This window comes from Suncus etruscus, chromosome 5 (genome assembly GCF_024139225.1).
Source record: "Suncus etruscus isolate mSunEtr1 chromosome 5, mSunEtr1.pri.cur, whole genome shotgun sequence".
Lineage (NCBI taxonomy): Eukaryota > Metazoa > Chordata > Mammalia > Eulipotyphla > Soricidae > Suncus > Suncus etruscus.
The window spans coordinates 151736408-151761507 of NC_064852.1; the positions used below are offsets into that span (position 1 = coordinate 151736408).

The 25100-nt window shown below is 40.8% G+C and overlaps 1 protein-coding gene across 1 annotated transcript in view; it reads left to right on the top strand.

The window, feature by feature from the left end:
• The window catches only part of RGS22 (regulator of G protein signaling 22), a 147388-nt gene that overhangs the window by 80593 nt on the left and 41695 nt on the right, over positions 1-25100 (top strand). The window contains 2 exon segments of the mRNA XM_049772955.1: positions 1433-1595; positions 5136-5294. Coding sequence (XP_049628912.1) covers positions 1433-1595; positions 5136-5294 — 322 coding nt within the window.

Here is a 25100-nt window from a genome sequence, read left to right on the forward strand (position 1 = left end):
TTACAATCTTGATTCTTTGTGATATATTTATTTCATATAACTGAAGTACTGATATTTCTTTTTAAGAATTTTTCTCAGCAGAAGCTGGTTGAACCTGGGAACCAAATTTTACTTGTGGTATCTACCTTTGTTGTTCTAAGGATTTTTTCTGAATTTAGTGTGTTACCAATTAGATTGGCAGCAAATGGGCATTTCCCCATGTTGACAGGTCACCTACACACCAGTCTTGGTGGTGGTCTCCCCTGATTCCAGCCCTCCTTCATCCTTTTATGTTTGACCCTTTCTGGAAGGGTCAAGAATAGAAAAATTGTTGGCTTTAGTTCCATAAGACAATCACTTATGCTAATTGGCCAAGACAACCACTTCCTTTTTTTTTAAAATCAGGTTGTTGTTGTTGTTGTTGTTGTTGTTGTTAGTTTTTGGACCACACCTGGTGGCACTCAGGGCATACTCCTGGCTCTGGGCTCAGAAATCACTCCTGGCTGGCTCTGGGGACCATTTTGGATGCTGGGGATTGAACCCAGGTCCCTCTCAGGTCAGCAACATGCAAGGCAAATGCCCTACCATTGCACTATCACTTCAGCCCCCGTATTTATTTATGTTTTTATTTACTTGGTTTTTGAACCACACCAGTGAGTCTCTGTGCTCCAAGAGAGATCACTCCTGAAGGGATTCAGAGGAACTATATGTGGCACTGGGGTTTGAAACAGGATCAGCCACATGCAAGGCAAGTGACTTAACCTCTGTGTTACATCTCTGGCCCAACAACCACTTTCTAGTTCTGTTCAAATTATGTGTTTGATTACAAGGAGCAGGATTTATCACAGTAAGTTTGTATGTCAATATTCTAAACATTAGCACTATTGTTGCCATGTTAACCTGAATTATTAAAAAATAATAATTATTATTATTTTTTAGTTTTTGGGCCACACCCAGCAGTCCTCAGGGGTTACTCCTGGCTGTCTGCTCAGAAATAGCTCCTGGCAGGCACGGGGGACCCTATGGGACACCGGGATTCGAACCAACCACCTTTGGTCCTGGATCGGCTGCTTGCAAGGCAAACGCCGCTGTGCTATCTCTCCGGGCCCAAAATTAATTTTTTTATAAAGAATTTTTATTAGGGGCTGGAAGGATAGTACTGTGGGTAAGGCATTTGCCTTGCATGCAGCTGACCTGGTTTTAATCTCCAACACCATGTACTCAGGTCCTCTGAGGTTCTCAGGTCCTCTGAGCCCTGCCAGGAATAATCCCTGAGCACAGAGCTTGTTATAAGCTCTGAGTACTGCCAGGTATGCCCCCTACCTCATCCGAAACAAAGCAATTAAAAAAAGTCTTTAAAAGCTTTGCGCACACACAAACAGAGTAAACATAAGTTCTTGTTTGGTATTGGGGAGAAATAACTAATAAGTCTACACTTATGTTTGTATTTTAGCATGGACCTTAGGTGCTGGATGGAAATTGAGCAGTTTCGAAGAATACCATACATAGATCGCAGTCAAAGGGAGGCAAAATCTGTACTCATTAAAAACAAATACCTGAATAAAAAATATTTCTTTGGACCCAATAGTCCTGCTTCTCCGGATCAGCAGAACCAGGTACCTGTTATTTGTTATCTTTTCTATACTTAAGTATGAAAATCCAATGATTTCTTTCTTTTCACCAACCACCTGAAAGTTGACTCTTTTGCTTTTGTGCATGTTGTCCTATGGGGTCAATAATTTGGGATTGTGTCTTTTTTTTTTTTTTTTTGTATTTATAAGACTCTCTGAACCGAGTGCCTCCTTAAAATTCTCCCATATGTTACATCTTTGTGTGTGTGTGGGGGGGGGGGGGGAACAAAGTGTCATTTTAAGCGCATAAAGACTCCAGACTTCATTTGTGAGAACTCAAGGTTTGAACCTCAATCCTGTGTCGTTTCTCCCAATCACTTCACCAGGAATATCCCCCAACTTCTTCAGGGTATGGCTAAAAAATATCCAACACACCTCCAGACTTCTTTTTAAAGCAATTTGTAGAATTGTAGAGCTGTGCTCAGGACTTACTCCTGGCTCTGTGCTCAGGTTTCACTACTGGCAGGACTCGGGGAACCATATAGGGTACTGGGGATTAAACAGGGTGGGCAGGCAGCATGCAAAGCAAGCATTCTGCCCTCTGGTCTGGTATTCTGGACCCTAAAAATGACTTTCATTCATCCACCGAACCATCCATTCATAAAGGTGAGCGCCCACGTGAGATGCCAGGCAGTGCCCAGGTGTTCAGGATAGGGGGTATGAAAGGGAAGGGGATTACCACTACACCTATCCAAAGCAGGAGAACAGCCACTCTGGCCAGGTATCCCCTTTATTGCCTCTTTTCTAGGGCTCTCTTCACTTATAATGCTTTGAATATACTAAATAATCTTGGAAAATTCCTATTTATTGTTCCCAGAAATTATCTCCATTAACTAAAAACAGAAGAAGCAAATGGGGTCTGGACCTGGTTCTGCACTCAGTAATCTCCCCTGGCAGGGCTCAGGAATCCATATGCAATGCTTGGAATTAATTTAGGGCCAGTTACATACAAGGCATGCACCTTACTTGCTTTACTATCTCTCCAGCCCACATTTGGCATTTTGTTAGATACAAGTAAAATGATCTTTTCCATCAATCAATCCATTTTTATTTATAATAATCATTTATCCTGAGATTAAATGCTTCCAATGGTAATACAGTAAAAATGTCAAATTGAAATTCAGCAATAGGATTGAGTACTCCTATAACATACTGAGCGCATGGAATATGCTAAATTTTTATTCTTTTGCAATGACAAGAGTTAAGAATTATCATTTCTTTCATTTAAAGTTGACTATGATAAGTACCTACTATGTTTAGTATCTAAAGATCAACTGTATGGCACTGATTTTTTAATCACCAATACTTAGCTAAAAGAATATCTATTCCTGGGACTAGAGCTATAACACAGCAGGTAGAGCATTTGCTTTGCAAACAACCAACCCCAGTTCAATCCCTGGCATCCCATATGGTGGTCCCCTGAGCCTGCCAGGAGTGCAGAACCAGGATTAACTCCTGAGTACTGCCAATATGCCCAGAAACAAAAAAAAATGCCATTCCTAATGGTCTATATTTATAAAAAAATATTGACTGCAGATCAATGTTAAATCTAATAACTTAAAGGGGAAAAAATCAGAGGATATATCACATATATGCCCAGAAACAAAAAAAAAATGCCATTCCTAATGGTCTATATTTATAAAAAAAATATTGACTGCAGATCAATGTTAAATCTAATAACTTAAAGGGAAAAAAATCAGAGGATATATCACATTAAGAAATGAGATCTAGAAGTGACAGACAAGGAAGAAATGGCAGGAGGTGAATGAGAGATCTTTGAATTAAGGAGAGGATAAAAGGCCTTCACCAAATTTGCTGTTGGTCTCCAGAACAGAGATCTGGGATGGATTAGCAAACATGGCTGGGTATCTCTATAAACAAGTTAAGAAATAAACAGAGGGGAAACGTTGGTTTTCTATCTGGCATGTGCCTCATTGTGTGGTTTTGTGGTATCTGACGCTACTGTGTGAGCCCTTCATGTCTAAGTGGAAAAGTCACCCACTTCTCTCAGAGAAAATGGCTGTGCTTCCTGCACTTCCACAAGTGTCTTGTCATCTCATCTCTTTTTTTTCTCTTATTTTCAGTACCAATCAGTACCAATGACGCTTTCGTAGATCTTATCTCCTCCCATTCCTATATCTCCCCTTCTCTTCCTTCACTTCCTCCTCCTGCTTCTCCTTCCTTTTCCTCCTCCTTTTTCTCCTCCTCCTCCTTCTTTTCTCCCTCCTATTAGTAGTAGCAGAATTAGATTCTTTTTAATAATCAAAAGAGTGCTAAGGAGATAATTTTTCTGATAAGCACTCTAAAATTGTGGGAGCCAGTAATTGTGCAGAAGGGAGATTTGGTTGTAAAAATCTCTTTTAGAATAATTGAACCTTGCAATCACAGAGTATTGCTGATAGAGTGACTTTTCTATTTCAGCTGCTTCAACTTTCTTACAAGTTGTTCCTGCAGATAGATGTTTACTTCCAATATCACTGTCTCCACTCTCCAAGCCAATGGTTCCATACATATATAAAAAATCTGAGTCAAAGCTGTTACCCTCATGCATGGAAGAGAATGCTCTCATAACTCAAGATGACTAAATCAGATACTTAGACTATTAGACCCTGAGGCAGAGCCAGTTTTCTGCTACTCTTTTAGCCAGGAGTGAGCCTGCGCATAGTGCCCAAGAGTAAGCCCTGAGCACAGCTAAACAGAACTAAAAGAATATTATCAATTTAATTTGCTGCTATCATGTTGAGTCCAGTTAGTCAGAGGAAGAGGTACAGACCTAGAATGAACTTTCATCTGTGGGTTATAAAGACACCTCCCAGGAGAATATCAAATGCTCAAGGCAATAGAAATAGGAATAAAGAGCAGAGAACTGGTCTCCAGTAAAGAAGCTTACCTCTGGAGGGCAGGCGATCGATAAGTTGGGAAAGGGCACATTGTTAGAACAATGGTGGAGGAGGAAAGTGCCTACCACAGCGGCAGGCTGGGAAAATTGGGGACATTGGTAGAGGCTAGTGGACACCAGTGAAGGGATAGATGTTAGAGCATTGTATGCCTGACATTCAATCGTAAGTAGTTTATAATTTTATCATTCCTGATGATTCATTGAAAAGAAGAAAACGAAGAATATTAGACATACAGGCGAAGTTGGAGAAGGAGTATACTAACCCCCTTATTTTAACAGTTGACTATACTGGAGACAAGGTGAAAAAAATAAAACAACAAAACAAGCCATAGTGATCATTGTCATATAGACCCCACTGTCGCTTAACCTAGACTCTCCAGTCACCAGTCCATGATGGAGAAAGATTGAGTCCATTGGTCTACACTAACCCCTCAGTTCAGGGATTGGCACTGTGGACTCACACTTCTCTGGCCATCCCACAACATGAGGGTGGCCAGGGTTTTAGTTGGAGAGGGAGAAGAGCGCCACCTGTTGGGTGTCCAGCCTCTGGCTTGGAGGAGAAGGAGTCCAGCTCCCTCCTGAGGACTAGCCTTGGGCAGCTCCCATCTCCTCTCTCCTTTGCCCAGATCATGTTGTTAAATGGCGGCTGGGGCCAGATTCTGCACGAGCACCTGGACGCCTCTGTTCTCCTGGAGATCCAGAAGCATGTACTGAAGCGGCTGGAAAATGTGTGGCTGCCCTTGTTTCTTGCAAGTGAACAGTTTGCAGGGAGACAAAAGATAAAGGTATGGACGTCAGCGTGGACTTGGGGTGGCGCTTTCTCAGCCCTGTCTGACATCAGGGGTCGCTGTCACCCAGACACTATCCGCAAAGCTTTGTGAGTAAGAACAAAGTCAGATCAGGGGAACTTGGGATAGAGCACATGCCCAGCCTCTGAGGGGTCCTGAGTTCAAGTGTCACTGTGTATTCTCCCATCACCACTAGGCCCTGGGTATCACCAGGACTAGCTTTCAAGGGCAAGGCTAGGAGTAACCCCTATATTTATTTTTTTTTTATAAAGTCAGATGTTAAATCTCAACACTGTCAACTGTTAATCGTACGACCTTACCTTTTATTTCCTTAGTTTCCTCATTTGACAGCCATGGGTAGTAACCATTGCTTTCTGAGATCACCATGAAGAGGAAATGAAATGACGTGTGTTTGGTTTCTTGGCATGGTGTCTTCCTTGCCAACAAGCACACCCAAGAAAACTTATCTAAAAGATGGTTCTTTTCTTATTTTGTGGAGCCAGAGATTGAACTCAGGACATTACATGGGCTAGGCAGGTGCTTTACCACATAAACACGTCCCTAAATCTGTGATAAAAAAATTATTATTATTATTATTATTAAATACTCATATAAAAGGGCATGGATGGACAGATAAGAAATCAAGAAAAATTCTTGCTATGCAAAATTATGAAGTTTTGATGTAAAATGTGGACAAGTTGCTTGCCTTGTATGTGGCTGAGCCGGGTTTAATTTCCAGCACCCCACATGGTCACCAGGAGTGATTCCTGAGCACAGAGTGAAGAGTAATCCTTGAGCACCTCCACTGGGTGTGGCACCAAACCAAACCACCACCACCACAAGTCAAAGAGAGATAGAGACTTGATTGTAAATCAGTGTGGGTTATCTGTACACAGATCTGATTCCCGAAAGGGCAGGAGATCTGATTCCCGAAGCATTAAGGTCTAGAGTGATACAAGACAAAACAGCAAGAGTCCTCAGCTCCTTTCTCCGAGGCAACAGCCATTAGGAAGATTCAAGTGTGGGCTCAAGCCCACCTCTCTAGTGAAGCTCTGTTTCTAACTGTTAGAATGGGGACATAGAGTCCCATGGGCACAGCATAGTTGTGGGAGTGCTCCCATGCACATCAAAGATATGGGAGTGCTTCCCAAGAAAGGGGAAATACTGTCATTGAACCAAGCCTCCAGGGCTGAGCGTCATGGTACTCTCCTGAGTGTGCTATGGCTTGAAAAGCACACAGGACTGTGGGAAGAACCCCAGCCTTGGGATCCATGGCATCACTAGTATGCCAACCCTGGGCAAGGCTGCACCCTCTCTGCCTGGCTGGCTGGGACCTCACTACTTGCCTGGAGCATTATTATAAGCATCTGAGCAAGACTCCAAGTCTGATCCTATGTCTCTCCCCATTAATAGCCATCCTGACCTCCAGCTCTCTTTTCTTTTTTTGGAACTACAACTAGAAATTAGTTTATTTTCTTTTTTTTTTTTTTTTTTTGGTTTTTGGGTCACGCCCGGCAGTGCTCAGGGGTTATTCCTGGCTCCAGGCTCAGAAATTGCTCCTGGCAGACACGGGGGACCATATGGGGCGCCGGGATTCGAACCAGTGACCTCCTGCATGAAAGGCAAATGCCTTACCTCCATGCTATCTCTCCGGCCCCAGTTTATTTTCTTTTTTATTGTTAAATTATCTTTATTTAAACACCATGATTACAAATATGATTGTAGTTGTATGATTACAGTCATGTAAAGAACACCCCCTTCACCAGTACAAGATTCCCACCACCAATTTCCCAGATCTCCCTCCTACCCACCCCACCCCAGCTCTCTTTTCAAAGCAATAAATTGGTGAGTGGTTTAGCACTTTGGCACATTAGGGCTAATTGGGGTGCCCTCCCCTGCAAGATATCTTCGCCGTTATCTTGGCTGGGTATTTGTGAATCCAAGAACAGTCCCCAGAATGAGAAATTACTTCCCATCCCCTTGTCCCCTTTCGGGGGAAGACCTTGGTAATATTTATCCGCAGCAAGTAATAATCCACACAGACAAGAACGATAGGGTTTAAAAGATCGGGCAAGGAGAGCCAGAGAATCCTCCTGCAGCCAGCAGCTTTTCACAGAAGGCCCCTCACTCCTGTCCCTCAAGCTATTTATTGCCAACTCCACAGCGCCCCACCTGGAAGGGTTAGGTGGGGCAAAAGTCACAGAACAATCCTAAGGAAACACTTTTAAATACAATTCCAAGAATCATCTTATGGAAACTTTTTCATATGCTACAATTCCCCCTTTTTTGTAAAGAAACAATAAACAATAATAATGTACAGAAATAAATAATATATATATATTTTTTAATTGTAAAAAGAATAACTAAGCAATTGTAAAAGAGTGGCTTTTTGCATAAGTGCATCACGGGAAAAAGTATAGAAAAAAAATTTTTAGCCTAACACAGGGTGTTCAAAACCAGAAACAGATGTAAAGGAATCAACTACAAGCTCCAGAGTAGAATAAAATCTACAGCATCCAAGATGATCAATTCCGAGTAAGTATTCCCTTGAAAAGCAGAAGTCGAGTAAGAAATTCCAATATTCAGGACCTAATAGGCCATGGGGAGCTCCCGGGGCAATCACAAAGCCCGAAAGTAATTCGGAGACAGAGATCCTTAGATGAGATGCTCACAAGGCTGCGTAGCAGGTTAGAAGACACACATTTTCCATTCCAGTCCAGTTTGAGCAGAAGAAAGCCCATCTTTGGAGGCAGTGAATTAGGCCCCTATTTCGAAGGAAGAGGCACACACACACACCCGCACAATGGGCGCCAAAGTAAATAAGATCCATATGTACTTGAATTCAATCCAAGATGAGTTCTAGTCCAGTCAGCAGTTCATAAGAGGTCCGAAAATGAAGAACCATGTACGGCCGATTATTAGGTGGGAGCTTAAGTTCAAAACCAAAACAAAATGCTTAAGGCAGAGAACTTCCCCGTGTAAATGAAAAAATTGAGGGTCTATGCAAAATGGATAAAACCTCCTTTTGCACCTGCTATTTTTTCCAATGATGCACCCATGCAAAAGGCCAAAATACCAGCCAGGATTACAATCTAGCAACTTATATATGACAGTATCTAACCCCTAATCCAAAGCAACAAAAGTAAAACCTTAATGAAATACCATATCAATTTTGAGAATTCACAACTAAAATGTAAAAACATTAATTACAGTAATCAACAAAAGTGTAGACTCAAATATAACTTTACAGGATTACAATTATAAAACTACAAGAGCTGAAATTTCTCCCAAGTTCAAAAACTACTATGAAAAGATAGGGAGTCCAGAACTCCCAAAAGTCCCACCAAAGAAACTTGATGAGTCAGGGAAAGCAGTTGTAATAAGAAGCAGGATACAGCACTGCAACAGTTTACGATGTCTTTCTCAGTCAGAGATCAGGAGGCTTGTCATAGTGGGTGATGATTTGCACACGATGATATGCAAATGTGGAGGGATTCCTGAAAATAGACTGTTAGGGACTCGGAAAAAAGAGGGAAGGATAAGTAAGAATAAATTGGGGAAGATAAAGTCAGGAAAAAAGAACTATATACAAAACATGTAAGACATACAAACACACAAGACATACATAAACATATTTCACACAAACATGGCCATCACTCACTCATACTTACCAAAAAATGTTAGCTGGGAGGATCCCAAATAGAGCGAAAACAAAAAAAAAAGCAAAAAATTCAGCTGAATCAACAAAAAGCGCTTTAAAATACAATAGCCGGCAAACAGTTTAGATGAAAATCTTCAAGTTCACAGCAACAACAAAAGATATATTTTTAAGGCATAGTCGAGTAACTCTGCAAGAGAATTTCATGCACAATACGACCAAGGAAACCAATAATACAAGTAGAGACAAGTAATTGTATCGTAACCATAGATGATGAGCACTGTAAAGAGAGTCCACCTAAAAGGTACTGTTATGTCAAAATTATGAATTCACCTCCATCTAGAAGCCTAAATTGAGGCAAATAAAACAATGACGTTAGAGTGAAAGAGTGAAAGTTGTTAGATGAGTATATCTCAATATATTGCTATATAATACCTTAGTACGATGAGGAAGCTTTCTCTCGAGTGAGCCTGGATCAATAGTGGTGATAAGACATAAATACATCATACAAGCAACTACAATGGGGATTCATCATAATAAATCCTATTCAGCGGGAGTACCTGTGAAATGAATCATAAAGCATTAATGACAACTAACAAATAAAATAAATAATTATTAAGCATTTATAGTAGATCTCTGAGAAGTATAAAACAGGATGTATGCTGCTGTGGATTTTACCGATGCAGTAGGAATTTTCTTGATTTTCTTGTAATCAAAATTGATTCAGTGTTGTCTTGAGTCAATATTACAGTATGATGTACAGTGTCCAAAATGAAGTTTACCAAAATGGTTAGACACTGATGATAAGATGTATTTTTCAGTTTTGTAAGTTTTTTCCTGAGTGAATTCTGCTAAGTTGAGGTCTTCTAAAGGAAAATGCACATAAGTGAGTAGTTTTTTTTTTTTTTTTTTTTTTTTTTTTTTTTTTTTTCCATTTTCTTTTTTTTTTTTTTTTTTTTTTTCCTTTAATTAATTTTTTTATTTTGAATTATGAGAAAAAAAGATGCAAAGAAAGAGGACAAGGTAAAGTTACAGTGGAAGGACAATCAGCCATAACATAATTCTCAGAAGAAGTCCCCTTGCTGATATCTTAACTTTGAACTTTCAGCCAAAGAACGTTAAGATAAATAAAACAGAATCCATGTACAATTACTTTGTCCCTCAAGTCCCCAGATTGTAGCACATTATAATATTTCTTAACAGCACACAAGGCAATATAAAGCCATAAAACTTATGTAACTCCTTAAACATTAGAGGCATAGTATTTTTTACATTTCCATGTACATGCATATTAGCTTAAGTTAACCTCAAATTTTAAGTGGGTGCATTTAACCTCAAATTTTAAGTGGGTGCATTTTAAGGATTAGAGTCAAAGGAGCACAGTAATAACGGTGTTAGAGTGGCAATTGTTATTTGCATAGGCCCACCAAAATATGAGAGGCATGGAAAGGAATAACCTTGGCCTAAATACAAAGAGATCCTACCCCTGAAGTTTCCTGGCATAAAACCAACTCTAGGCTTCAGGCAAGTTATCGTCCGATCCAAGACATTGTCTGTAGTGCCAACACACTTTTCACACAGTCTCTGTTGTTGGTATCATGTTTCTGTATTAAAGATTCTGGAATCTGCATATCCTAAATTGAAGTCACGATGTGGAGTGTCTTCTCGTTTCACCTCACCATGAAAGGGCAATGCAGGAAGCAGGTCGTTGTTAAGTCTTCTCATTGTTAAGGGAAGTCTCTTTTCAGCAGAACGATGTCTGAGCAGTGGTAGGATATTCCGTGGTAGAGGATTGCTTCCAGGTGATGTTATAGACAAACCTCACAATTAAGGGGCAATGCAGGAAGCTCTGTCCTGTAAGCAGGTCATTGTTTTTGTTAAGTCTTCTTAGTGTTAAGGGAAGTCTTTTTTTTTTTTTTTTTTTTTTTTTTTTTTAATTTTTATTCAAAAAATTTATTTTTATATAGCTACCATGAAATTTCAAAGTTATTCATAATTAGGCTTCAGACTGAATACAATATTTCAATCCCAATCCCAACACCAATCCCCTTAACAATCCCTCTCGCACCCCATGTGTCTTCTATCAGTCTGCTTTTACAAGAGGTACAGTTTTTATATACATATAAAGTTTTGCACAGTGGTTTACAGTACTGTTGCTGGTAGAGCTTCAGACATAACACTTTACCACCTAAGTAGCACCACTTCCTCCTCTGGTTGAACATTTTCCTCCATCATAGCATTTCTCACCTACTCCATCTCCATTCTCCCCAGTCCTATCCTCCAGCCTCCTCAGGGGGCTATTTTCTTTTACATTTTTCTTTTATCTTATTTAAAAAAAATTTTTTTTTTTTTTGGTTTTTGGGCCACACCCGGCGGTGCTCAGGGGTTACTCCTGGCTGTCTGCTCAGAAATAGCTCCTGGCAGGCACGGGGGGACCATATGGGACACCGGGATTCGAACCAACCACCTTTGGTCCTGGATCGGCTGCTTGCAAGGCAAACGCTGCTGTGCTATCTCTCCGGGCCCAAATTATTTTTATTTTTAATTTTTTGTTAAAACACCCTGGTTACAAGATTGTTCATAATACGGTTGTCCTTTTTCCACAAATAAAGTTGCTCATTATTGAGTTACAGTTATACAATGTACAACAACCTTCACCAATGCACATAACCCACCACTAATGTCCCCAGTTTCCCTCTCACCCTCCCCAAAGAAGGGGCTTGTTTTTGTTTGTTTGTTTTTTACTAAATATCAGTTCTCATGTTCTTTGTTTCTGTTCTCTATTTCTATTGTCTTTAGGTTTCCATTATTCCACCTTTATGTTTCTTTATATCCTACATATTAAGAGATCATCTGGGTCAGTCTCTCTCCCTCTGAATAACTTCACTCAGCATGATACTCCCCAGATTTTTCCATGCAGCTGCAAATTGCCTGACTTTATCTTTTCTTACGGCTGAGAAGTATTGATGATCCTTATATTTTTCCTTTTGAACTCATTCCATAGTTCTCTGCTATGTTGTTCCTTTCTTTTCAGACTATTTTTCACCTTCAGTTTTTTTTCTAGCTGTTTCTTTCTCCTCTTGGAATTCCTAGACCTTTTGCTCAGTTGCTATTATCCTGAGCTTTTGTTGAGTTTATATTTTATATCACCTACTATGCTCTTAATTTTTGTCACTTCTGTTTTAGTGGGTTTTTATTTTTTATTTTTTATCTTTATTTAAACACCGTGATTACAAACATGATTATAGTTGTATGATTACAGTCATGTAAAGAGCACCCCCCCTTCACCGGTGTAACATTCCCACCACCAATTTCCCAGATCTCCCTCCTCCCCACCCCCCCTACACCTGTACTCGAGACAGGCTTTCTACTTCCCTCATTCATTCACATTTTATGATAGTTTTCAGTGTAGTCATCTCTGCAACTGCACTCATCACTCTATGTGATGAGCTGCATGTCCTGAGCTGCACCTACCAGCCCTCATCTCTCTTGTCTCTGAGATATTGTTAAAAATGTCCTTCATTTTTCTTAAAGCCCATAGATGAGTGAAACCATTCTGCGTCTTTCTCTCTCCCTCTGACTTACTTCACTCAGCATAATAGATTCCATGTACATCCATGTATTGGAAAATTTCATGACTTCATCTCTCCTGATGGCTGCATAGTATTCCATTGTGTATATGTACCACAGTTTCTTCAGCCACTCATCTGTTGAAGGGCATCTTGGTTGTTTCCAGAGTCTGGCTATTGTAAATAGCGCTGCAATGAATATAGGAGTAAGGAAGGGTTTTTTGTATTGTATTTTTGTGTTTCTTGGGTATATTCCTAGGAGTGGTATAGCTGGATCGTATGGAAGCTCAATTTCCAGTTTGTGAAGGAATCTCCATATCGCTTTCCATAAAGGTTGTACTAGACGGCATTCCCACCAGCAGTGAAAAAGAGTTCCTTTCTCTCCACATCCCCGCCAGCACTGCTTGTTTTCCTTTCTTGTGATGTGTGCCAATCTCAGTGGCGTGAGGTGGTACCTCATAGTAGTTTTGATTTGCATCTCCCTGACGATTAGTGATGTTGAACATCTTTTCATGTGCCTTTTGGCCATTTGCCTTTCTTCTTTTTCAAAGTGTCTGTTCATTTCTTCTCCCCATTTTTTGATGGGGTTAGTTGTTTTTTTCTTGTATAGTTCTGTCAGTACCTTGTAAATTTTGGATATTAGCCCTTTATCTGATGTGTATTGGGTGAATAATTTCTCCCACTCAGTGGGTGGCCTTTGTATTCTGGGCGCTATTTCCTTTGAGATGCAGAAGCTTTTCAGCTTAATATAGTCCCATCTGTTTATCTCTGCTTCCACTTGCTTGGAAAGTGCTGTCTCCTCCTTAAAGATGCCTTTAGTCTCAATGTCCTGGAGTGTTTCACCTACATGTTGTTCTATATACCTTATAGTTTCAGTTCTGATATCAAGGTCTTTAATCCATTTGGATTTTACCTTTGTATATGGTGTTAGCTGGGGGTCTGAGTTCGCTTTTTTGCAAGTGGTTAACCAGTTGTGCCAACACCACTTGTTGAATAGGCTTTCCCTGCTCCATTTAGGATTTTTTGCTCCTTTATCAAAAACAAGGTGGTTATATGTCTGAGGAACCTTCTCTGAGTACTCAAGCCTATTCCACTGATCTGAGGGTCTGTTTTTATTCCAATACCATGCTGTTTTTATAACTGTTGCTTTGTAATACAACTTAAAATTGGGGAAAGTAATGCCTCCCATATTCCTTTTCCCAAGGAGTGCTTTAGCTATTCGAGGTTGTTTGTTGTTCCAGATGAATTTCAGAAGTATTTGATCCACTTCTTTGAAAAATGTCATGGGTATCTTTAGAGGAATCGCGTTAAATCTGTACAATGCTTTTGGAAGTATTGCCATTTTAATGATGTTGATCCTGCCAATCCATGAGCATGGTATGTGTTTCCATTTCCGCGTGTCCTCTCTTATTTCTTGGAGCAGTGTTTTGTAGTTTTCTTTGTATAGATCCTTCACATCTTTAGTCAGGTTGACTCCAAGATATTTGAGTTTGTGTGGAACTAATGTGAATGGGATTGTTCTCTTAATGTCCATTTCTTCCCTATCATTATTCGTGTATAAAAAGGCCATTGATTTTTGTGTGTTAATTTTGTATCCTGCCACTTTGCTATACAAATCTATTATTTCTAGAAGCTTTTTGGTAGAGTCTTTAGGGTTTTCTAAGTAGAGTATCATGTCATCTGCAAACAGTGAGAGCTTGACTTCTTCCTTTCCTATCTGAATTCCCTTGATATCTTTTTCTTGCCTAATCGCTATAGCAAGTACTTCCAGTGCTATGTTGAATAGGAGTGGTGAGAGAGGACAGCCTTGTCTTGTACCAGAATTTAGAGGAAAGGATTTTAGTTTTTCTCCATTGAGGATAATATTTGCCACTGGCTTCTGGTAGATGGCTTTGACTATATTGAGAAAGGTTCCTTTTATTCCTATCTTGCTGAGAGTTTTAATCAAGAATGGGTGTTGAACCTTATCAAATGCTTTTTCTGCATCTATTGATATGACCATGTGATTTTTATTTTTGTTGTTGTTTATGTTGTGTATTATATTAATAGATTTACGGATGTTAAACCATCCTTGCATTCCTGGGATGAAACCTACTTGATCAAAGTGAATGATCTTCTTGATGAGGCACTGGATCCTGTTCGCCAGGATTTTGTTGAGGATCTTTGCATCTGTGTTCATCAGGGATATTGGTCTGTAATTTTCTTTTTTGGCAGCATCTCTATCAGGTTTTGGTATTAAGGTGATGTTGGCTTCATAAAAGCTATTTGGAAGTATTCCTGTTTTTTCGATTTCATAAAAGAGCCTGGCCAGAATTGGTAGTAGTTCCTCTTGAAAGGTTTGAAAGAATTCATTCGTGAATCCATCAGGGCCTGGGCTTTTGTTTTTGGGTAAATTTTTGATTACAGTTTTAATTTCCTCAATAGTGATGGGGGTGTTTAGATATGCTACCTCTTCTTTATTCAACCGTGGAAGGTTATATGAGTTCAGAAATTTATCCATTTCTTCCAGGTTCTCATATTTAGTGGCATAGAGTTTCTCAAAGTATTCTCTGAATACCCTTTGAATCTCTGCAGTATCTGTAGTGATCTCCCCCTTCTCATTTCTAATACGCGTTATCAAGTTTCTCTCTTTCTTTTGCTTTGTGAGTTTTGCCAATGGTCTATCAATCTTGTTTATTTTTTCAAAGAACCAACTTCTGCTTTCGTTGATCTTTCGGATTGTTTTTTGGGTTTCCACTTCGTTGATTTCTGCTCTCAGCTTTGTTATTTCCTTCTGTCTCCCTATTTTTGGGTCCTTTTGTTGAGCACTTTCTAGTTCTATTAGCTGTGTCATTAAGCTACTCAGGTAAGCTCCTTCTTCCTTCCTGATGTGTGCTTGCAAAGCTATAAATTTTCCTCTCAGTACTGCTTTTGCTGTGTCCCATAAGTTCTGATAGTTTGTGTCTTTATTGTCATTTGTTTCCAGGAACCTTTTGATTTCCTCCTTGATTTCATCTCGGACCCACTGGTTATTGAGTATGAGGCTGTTTAACTTCCAGGTGTTAAATTTTTTCTTCTGTGTCCCTTTGCAGTTCACATCTAACTTCAGAGCCTTGTGGTCAGCAAAGGCAGCCTGCAAAATGTCTATCTTTTTTATTTTATGGAGGTATGTTTTATGTGCCAGCACATGATCTATCCTGGAGAATGATCCATGTACATTGGAAAAGAATGTGTATCCAGGTTTCTGAGGATAGAGTGCCCTATATATATCTACTAGGCCTCTTTCATCCATTTCTTTTTGCAGGTCTAGTATATTTTTGTTGGGTTTCCATTTGGTTGACCTATCAAGTGTTGACAAGCCTGTGTTGAGGTCTCCCACAATTATTGTGTTATTATTGATATCCTTCTTCAGATTTGTCAACAATTGTATTAAATACTTTGCTGGACCCTCATTCGGTGCGTATATGTTTAGGAGAGTGATTTCTTCTTGCTGTACAAATCCCTTGATTAGTACATAATATCCATCTTTGTCCCTTACAATTTTTCTGAGTATAAAGTTTGTGTCATCTGATATTAGTATGGCCACCCCCGCTTTTTTAAGGGTGTTGTTTGCTTGAATGATTTTCCTCCAGCCTTTGATTTTGAGTCTATGTTTATTCTGACTATTCAGGTGTGTTTCTTGTAGACAGCAGAAGGTTGGCTTCAGTTTTTTGATCCATTTCGCCACTCTGTGCCTCTTAACTGGTGCATTTAGTCCATTGACATTGAGAGAAATAATTGTCATGGGATTTATTGCCATCTTTGTGTAGAAGTTTGGTGTGTTTTTTGTTCTGTCTTGTTTTTAGAGTAGATCTTTCAGTTTTTCTTTTAAGGCTGGTTTTGAGTCTGCAAAGATTTTGAGCTGTTGTTTATCTGTGAAGCCGTGTATACATCCGTCAAACCTGAAACTTAGTTTTGCTGGGTGCAATATTCTTGGCGAAGCATTTATTTCATTGAGTTTTGCCACTACGTCCCACCACTGCCTTCTGGCCTTGAGTGTTTCTGGTGACAGGTCTGCTGTAAATTTCAAGGATGCTCCGTGGAATGTAATTTCCCTTTTCGATCTTGCTGCTTGCAGTATTCTATCTCTATCGGTGGGTTTCATCATGGTGACTAGGATGTGTCTTGGGGTGTTTCTACTGGGGTCTTTTTTAGCTGGTACTCTTCGGGCATGCAGGATTTGGTCACATGTTTTCTTTAGCTCTGGTAGTTTCTCTGTGATGATGTTCTTAACCATTGATTCTTCCTGAAGATTTTCTTCTTGGGTCTCTGGAACTCCAATGATTCTGAAGTTGTTTCTGTTGAGCTTATCAAAGACTTCTATTTTCATCTTCTCATATTCTTTGAGTAAATTTTCCATTGTCTGATCATTTGATTTGAGGTTTTTTTCTAATCTCTTCTGCTGTGTAAAGTTGTTATGCATCTCATCTTCTAAAGCACTAATTCTATCCTCAGCTGCTGTTAACCTGTTGGAAAACTCATCCATTATGTTCTTCAATTCGTCTATTGAGTTTTTCAGACCTGTTATCTGATCTGATATTTCAGTTTGGAGTTTTCTGATTTCTGTCTTCATATTCTCTTGATTTTTATTAGTGCTCTGATTTATACTTTCTTTGATATCTGATAGCAACCTCCATATTTCGTCTCTAAACTCCATTTCTGAAAGACTGCTTAGGTAGTTGGTCGTTGTTGGGTCATCAGAGTTTCCATCTTCATTCTCTATGGTTGAAGTTGGTCTGCGTAGTCTCCCCATTGTCTCGCTTACGCTGTGGGTTTTTCTACGTGTTGTGGTGGTACTCATTGGCGAGGTGGAGTGCGCGGCCGCGAAGCGCAGCGGAGCGGCCGCGCTCCGGCCCCCAAACACTCACCTCAGCCGAGGCAAGCCGTCAGGGGATGCCTGGGGAGGCCCCCAAGTGTCTGCCAAGCAAAGAAACCAGCACAATCCACAACTCCAACAGAAAACTCACAGCCCCAGCGAGACACGCCTTGAAGAGATTAATGCTGAATCAGGTCAAAGTTCCCAGGTTGATGCAGGCTGGGGGAGGTCCCAAAATGTCTGCCGGGCCTAGGGGTCCAGCAGTCAGCCTGATCTGCAACTCCGGCCCCCAAACACTCACCTCAGCCGAGGCAAGCCGTCAGGGGATGCCTGGGGAGGCCCCCAAGTGTCTGCCAAGCAAAGAAACCAGCACAATCCACAACTCCAACAGAAAACTCACAGCCCCAGCGAGACACGCCTTGAAGAGATTAATGCTGAATCAGGTCAAAGTTCCCAGGTTGATGCAGGCTGGGGGAGGTCCCAAAATGTCTGCCGGGCCTAGGGGTCCAGCAGTCAGCCTGATCTGCAACTCCGGCCCCCAAACACTCACCTCAGCCGAGGCAAGCCGTCAGGGGATGCCTGGGGAGGCCCCCAAGTGTCTGCCAAGCAAAGAAACCAGCACAATCCACAACTCCAACAGAAAACTCACAGCCCCAGCGAGACACGCCTTGAAGAGATTAATGCTGAATCAGGTCAAAGTTCCCAGGTTGATGCAGGCTGGGGGAGGTCCCAAAATGTCTGCCGGGCCTAGGGGTCCAGCAGTCAGCCTGATCTGCAACTCCGGCCCCCAAACACTCACCTCAGCCGAGGCAAGCCGTCAGGGGATGCCTGGGGAGGCCCCCAAGTGTCTGCCAAGCAAAGAAACCAGCACAATCCACAACTCCAACAGAAAACTCACAGCCCCAGCGAGACACGCCTTGAAGAGATTAATGCTGAATCAGGTCAAAGTTCCCAGGTTGATGCAGGCTGGGGGAGGTCCCAAAATGTCTGCCGGGCCTAGGGGTCCAGCAGTCAGCCTGATCTGCAACTCCGGCCCCCAAACACTCACCTCAGCCGAGGCAAGCCGTCAGGGGATGCCTGGGGAGGCCCCCAAGTGTCTGCCAAGCAAAGAAACCAGCACAATCCACAACTCCAACAGAAAACTCACAGCCCCAGCGAGACACGCCTCAGCCGAGGCAAGCCGTCAGGGGATGCCTGGGGAGGCCCCCAAGTGTCTGCCAAGCAAAGAAACCAGCACAATCCACAACTCCAACAGAAAACTCACAGCCCCAGCGAGACACGCCTCAGCCGAGGCAAGCCGTCAGGGGATGCCTGGGGAGGCCCCCAAGTGTCTGCCAAGCAAAGAAACCAGCACAATCCACAACTCCAACAGAAAACTCACAGCCCCAGCGAGACACGCCTCAGCCGAGGCAAGCCGTCAGGGGATGCCTGGGGAGGCCCCCAAGTGTCTGCCAAGCAAAGAAACCAGCACAATCCACAACTCCAACAGAAAACTCACAGCCCCAGCGAGACACGCCTCAGCCGAGGCAAGCCGTCAGGGGATGCCTGGGGAGGCCCCCAAGTGTCTGCCAAGCAAAGAAACCAGCACAATCCACAACTCCAACAGAAAACTCACAGCCCCAGCGAGACACGCCTCAGCCGAGGCAAGCCGTCAGGGGATGCCTGGGGAGGCCCCCAAGTGTCTGCCAAGCAAAGAAACCAGCACAATCCACAACTCCAACAGAAAACTCACAGCCCCAGCGAGACACGCCTCAGCCGAGGCAAGCCGTCAGGGGATGCCTGGGGAGGCCCCCAAGTGTCTGCCAAGCAAAGAAACCAGTGAGTAGTTTTTTAATTTGTTTGCCATCAAAAGCAAAACGTTTCAAATGAATAATTAATACTGGAGGTAATTTCCACAAGTATGTCCTCTTCAAAAAGTCCCTTTTAGTGTTGCAGCTGTTACAATGAATTCTATTGTTACCTTTCAAATCTTCTTCTTTAAAGAATTCAAGGAGGCATTCTTGTAACGTACATTTATCTGTAGGCTTGATTGCCAGGGACAACTGAACAAATGTCTCATATACTTTAGACTTTTGGTGACATGTGAGACACTGTAGTATAGATTTGAACTGTTCTTGAAAGAGGTCATATATAAGAGATTTGTGAGCCTTTTGGTGTTTAGGCCTAGATTGTTCATGTTTTTCATTGTCTATTAGGTGTATAGTTTTATCTGCTATTGAATTTTCAGTAAGCAAATCCTGATGTAGTCCCTCTATAAGGAACATCAATAATTCGTGAGGATCCTGTTGGTTGTGTCCGGCAAATTGGTTATTAAGTAAACCAATTGTTGCTTTGAAGTGTTCAGGATTGACATTCCTATGACATCCATCTCCCATGATTTTTATGAGATGACCGAATTGTTTTGCTAATTTACCTTTATGTTCACTTGGATTTTCTTTGTTAATGTCTTTTTTATAATGATCTTGATAAAAATACTGAGTTAAGTCTGAAATATTATACAGGCATTGTAATATTGAGTTCATATAGCATGAGTTCCCTAAATTTCGTAATCCTGTAAATGCAGGTCTCTGTTTCTCTATTTGCATTCTGGAATGTAAGGGCTTCTTACTCTTGTTTGCCTTATTCAAGGTATTGGGTGTAAACGTTAATCCCTTGTTTACTTTCTCAGAGGCCACAGCAGTGTTACAATTGTCAGTGTTTTGGGCATTTTGTATTTGACGTGGGGGCAGGCTTGTAGTCCCAGCAACCTGATCCTGGTGGTTTGTACTAATTCGATTTCTGATGAGGCGTAAAGGGACCCAAAATTTCTTAGAGGGGTTGTCATTTGTACCAACATATGCATATCCCCTTCCTCTCAGAAGAAGATATCCAGCGATCCATTTTTCATCCTCTTTGATCCAAACAGGTATATGTGATGTTTCTTGTCTCTGAATATCTTCTTTAAAATGTCTTTCCCCAGCAGTGTAACTTTCCCCTTGGGGTAAATTTAGGTAATTTAGTGTAAGAAGAGTCAAAGATAACAGCTCAGTAGGTGCTAAACCTCTTTTTCTATTCTTTTGTAATTGAGTTTTTAGCGTCCTGTGCGCTCTTTCCACAATGGCCTGTCCTTGGCAATTATAGGGGATTCCTTTCAGATGTTTTATCTGCCATTCTTTACAAAAGAATTCAAAAGTTTTGCTGATATAGGCGGGTCCATTATCAGTTTTAATGGAATACGGAACACCCATAACTGAAAAGCATTGTAAAAGAAAACTGCAAACTGCCTTAGACTTTTGGGAAGACATAGGGATTGCCCAAATAAATCGAGAATAAGTGTCCACCACCACATGAAGATAAGGTTTCTTTGGAAATAAATCTGTTTGAGTTACATCCATTTGCCACAGTTCATTCGACTGTAAGCCTCTTGGGTTTGCTCCTGCTATGTGAGTCTTTTTTGCTAATGGGGCACATATGTCGCACCTTTCTATAATTTCTCTAGCTTGCCTCCAGGGAATCTGGTAATTTACATGTAAGCGGCGAGCATTTGTGTGTAAAGCTGTATGTTCTTCTGTAGGTGACTTGAATATAGGCATTGCCAACAAATCTGCAGTTTTATTTCCTTGAGCCATTGGCCCTGGAAGACCTGAGTGGGCTCTAATATGCGTGATGAAGATGGGTTCAGTTCGTTTTTGAATAAGCTGTTGTAATGTTTGTAGTAAATTCTGTATAATTGGGCTATGAGCATTGAGAGAGGCCGTGGCTATCACAGGACATAAATTTACCACATACAAAGAATTAGAGACAACATTCATGGCGTCAGATACATTTTCTAATAGGTAAATTAACGTTGCTAATTCAACTTTCTGTGCTGACTTATACTTGGTATCTATAGTTATATTCATGTTTTCTCCAGTTATCCCACCCCTACCCCCGCTGGACCCATCTATGTAAAAAACCTTCGCATTGGGGATAGGAGAGTCTCGAACGATAGAAGAAATAACAAACTGAGTCTTTTTCAAAAAGTCCCATGTCTTTCCTGGTAGATAATGAGAGGAAATTTCTCCTGTGAAATCTGAAAGGGCCCTTTGTAAAGATTCATTAAGAGGCAATATTGACTCAATTTCCTTTTTTGGTATTGGCAATACTAATATATCAGGGTCAAATCCTAGTAAAGATATAGATCTGAGTCTTGCTTTGATAATGAGTTCTGAAATTAAATCCAAATAAGATATCACAGACCGAGGCTGTTTGTTATGTAAATATACCCATTCCAGGGGACCTGCCTGTTGCATCAATGCCCCCGTAGGGGTTTCTTTTGTAGGGAAAATTAATAAAGAAACCTTCTCTCCCGGGATGAATCTTTTTTTTTTTTTTTGAATTAAAAGTGATTTTATTGGGCATTTGAGAATAAAAGATACAGTTTAAATGTACAAATAGCAAAACAATGATAAACATCTAAGAGCCTATATAGATTAACCTTGATGTTTCTAGATGACTTTAGGGAGTAAAAATTAGAATAAGAAGACAGTCTTTGTTAACTTGTACTGCTTTAACAAAATACCATAGATTGGGTGACAAAATTAATAGGAATTTATTTAGTACAATTCTGTAGGCTAAAATTCAGGATCGAAGTATCATCAAATTCTTAGTAAAAGCCTTATCTAACCCTAATTATATTCCAACCATTCCATCCCCTAATACTATCACTTTAGGGGTGTTAACATCAACAGATAAAAAGGGGTCATAAATATCCAAGTCATAATAGATAAGTACTACGTCCCCAGGATGCATTGTTGATACTACAGAAAAACTAAAAGAGTATGAAGTGGGAGGAGATAAAAACTAATGTCTCGAGCTTTATATTTTAAAATACGTGGGAGCCGGGATGGAGAGATAGCAGGGAGATAAGGCGTTTGCCTTTCATGCAGAAGGACAGTGGTTCAAATCCTGGCATCCCATATGGTCCCCCGTGCCTGCCAGGGGCAATTTCTGAGCGTAGAGCCAGGAGTAACCCCTGAGCGCTGCCGGGTGTGACCCAAAAACCAAAAACAAACAAACAAAAAAAGAAGTAAGTGGAAACCAAGTTCCTTCAATAGCTCAGTTGATCCTTGAGTGAAGGATGTAAAATGCTTAAAGGCCAGAAAGATGGGATACACAATTTTGTGCTTTGCGTGCTATTGATCCAAGTTCAACTCTCAGCTTCACACAGTCCCCACCACAAATTCTTGAGGCCCCAGAACACCACTATAGTAATCCCAGAATTCTCTGGCATTGCAGAGCCAGTGCACTTATTGCACCAATTAGTCTAGGATTCTCTGAAAGAGGTTCCTATTTTCCTGGAGGCTCACAATAATCTGAAATGAAATTTAATTTAAAAAAATTTAAAAACAAGACCTTAACTAGGACCTGGAGGAATAACACAAAGATGAAGGTGGTAAGTGTGCATCCTCCTGCATCCCACAAGAACGATTCATGATCCTGCTCTCTACGACCCCTGGTAAATGATTTCCAGCTGCACCGTGGCCAATTATATGTGAGTGCCACAATATGGGGTTTGATCACCAGTGAGCACTGTAACTGTGAAGATATATGAGTGCCCAAGCCAGGAAGCAGGACACCCCTGGCAAGCCATGTTTTTTTTTTTTTTAATGCATAATTTTTTTTTATTTAAACACCTTGATTACATACATGATTGTGTTTGGGTTTCAGTCATAAAAGGAACACCACCCATCACCAGTGCAACATTCCCATCACCCAAGTCCCAAATCTCCCTCCTCCCCACCCAACCCCCGCCTGTACCCTAAACAGGCTCTACATTTCCCTCATACATTCTCAATATTAGGACAGTTCAAAATGTAGTTATTTCTCTAACTAAACTCATCACTCTTTGTGGTGAGCTTCCTGAGGTGAGCTGGAACTTCCAGCTCTTTTCTCTTTTGTGTCTGAAAATTATTATTACAAGGGTGTCTTTCATTTTTCTTAAAACCCATAGATGAGTGAGACCATTCTGCTTTTTTCTCTCTCTCTCTGACTTATTTCACTCAGCATAATAGATTCCATGTACATCCATGTATAGGAAAATTTCATGACTTCATCTCTCCTGACAGCTGCATAATATTCCATTGTGTATATGTACCACAGTTTCTTTAGCCATTCGTCTGTTGAAGGGCATCTTGGTTGTTTCCAGAGTCTTGCTATGGTAAATAGAGCTGCAATGAATATAGGTGTAAGGAAGGGGTTTTTGTATTGTATTTTTGTGTTCCTAGGGTATATTCCTAGGAGTGGTATAGCTGGATCGTATGGGAGCTCGATTTCCAGTTTTTGGAGGAATCTCCATATCGCTTTCCATAAAGGTTGAACTAGACAGCATTCCCACCAGCAGTGGATAAGAGTTCCTTTCTCTCCACATCCCTGCCAACACTGTTTATTCTCATTCTTTGTGATGTGTGCCATTCTCTGGGGTGTGAGGTGGTATCTCATCGTTGTTTTGATTTGCATCTCCCTGATGATTAGTGATGTGGAACATTTTTTCATGTGTCTTTTGGCCATGCGTATTTCTTCTTTGTCAAAGTGTCTGTTCATTTCTTCTCCCCATTTTTTGATGGGGTTAGATGTTTTTTTCTTGTAAAGTTCTGTCAGTGCCTTGTATATTTTGGAGATTAGCCCCTTATCTGATGGGTATTGGGTGAATAGTTTCTCCCACTCAGTGGGTGGCTCTTGTATCCTGGGCACTATTTCCTTTGAGGTGCAGAAGCTTCTCAGCTTAATATATTCCCATCTGTTAATCTCTGCTTTCACTTGCTTGGAGAGTGCAGTTTCCTCCTTGAAGATGCCTGTAATGTCCTGGAGTGTTTTGCCTATGTGCTGTTCTATATATCTTATGGTTTTGGGGCTGATATCGAGGTCTTTAATCCATTTGGATTTTACCTTTGTACATGATGTTAGCTGGGGGTCTAAGTTTAATTTTTTGCAAGTGGCTATCCAATTGTGCCAACACCACTTGTTGAAGAGGCTTTCCCTGCTCCATTTAGGATTTCCTGCTCCTTTATCAAAAATTAGATGGTTGTATCTCTGGGGAACATTTTCTGAGTATTCAAGCCTATTCCACTGATCTGAGGACCTATCCTTATTCCAATACCATGCTGTTTTGATAACTGTTGCTTTGTAGTACAGTTTAAAGTTGGGAAAAGTAATTCCTCCCATATTCTTTTTCCCAATGATTGCTTTAGCTATTCGAGGGTGTTTATTGTTCCAAATGAATTTCAAAAGTGTCTGATCCACTTCTTTGAAGAATGTCATGGGTATCTTTAGAGGGATGGCATTAAATCTGTATAATGCCTTGGGGAGTATTGCCATTTTGATGATGTTAATCCTGCCAATCCATGAGCAGGGTATGTGTTTCCATTTCCGTGTGTCCTCTCTTATTTCTTGGAGCAGAGTTTAATAGTTTTCTTTGTATAGGTCCTTCACATATTTAGTCAAGTTGATTCCAAGATATTTGAGTTTGTGTGGTACTATTGTGAATGGGGTTGTTTTCTTAATGTCCATTTCATCCTTATTACTATTGGTATATAGAAAGGCCATTGATTTTTGTGTGTTAATTTTGTAGCCTGCCACCTTGCTATATGAGTCTATTGTTTCTAGAAGCTTTTTGATAGAGTCTTTAGGGTTTTCTAAGTAGAGTATCATGTCATCTGCAAACAGTGAGAGCTTGACTTCTTCCTTTCCTATCTGGATTCCCTTGATATCCTTTTCTTGCCTAA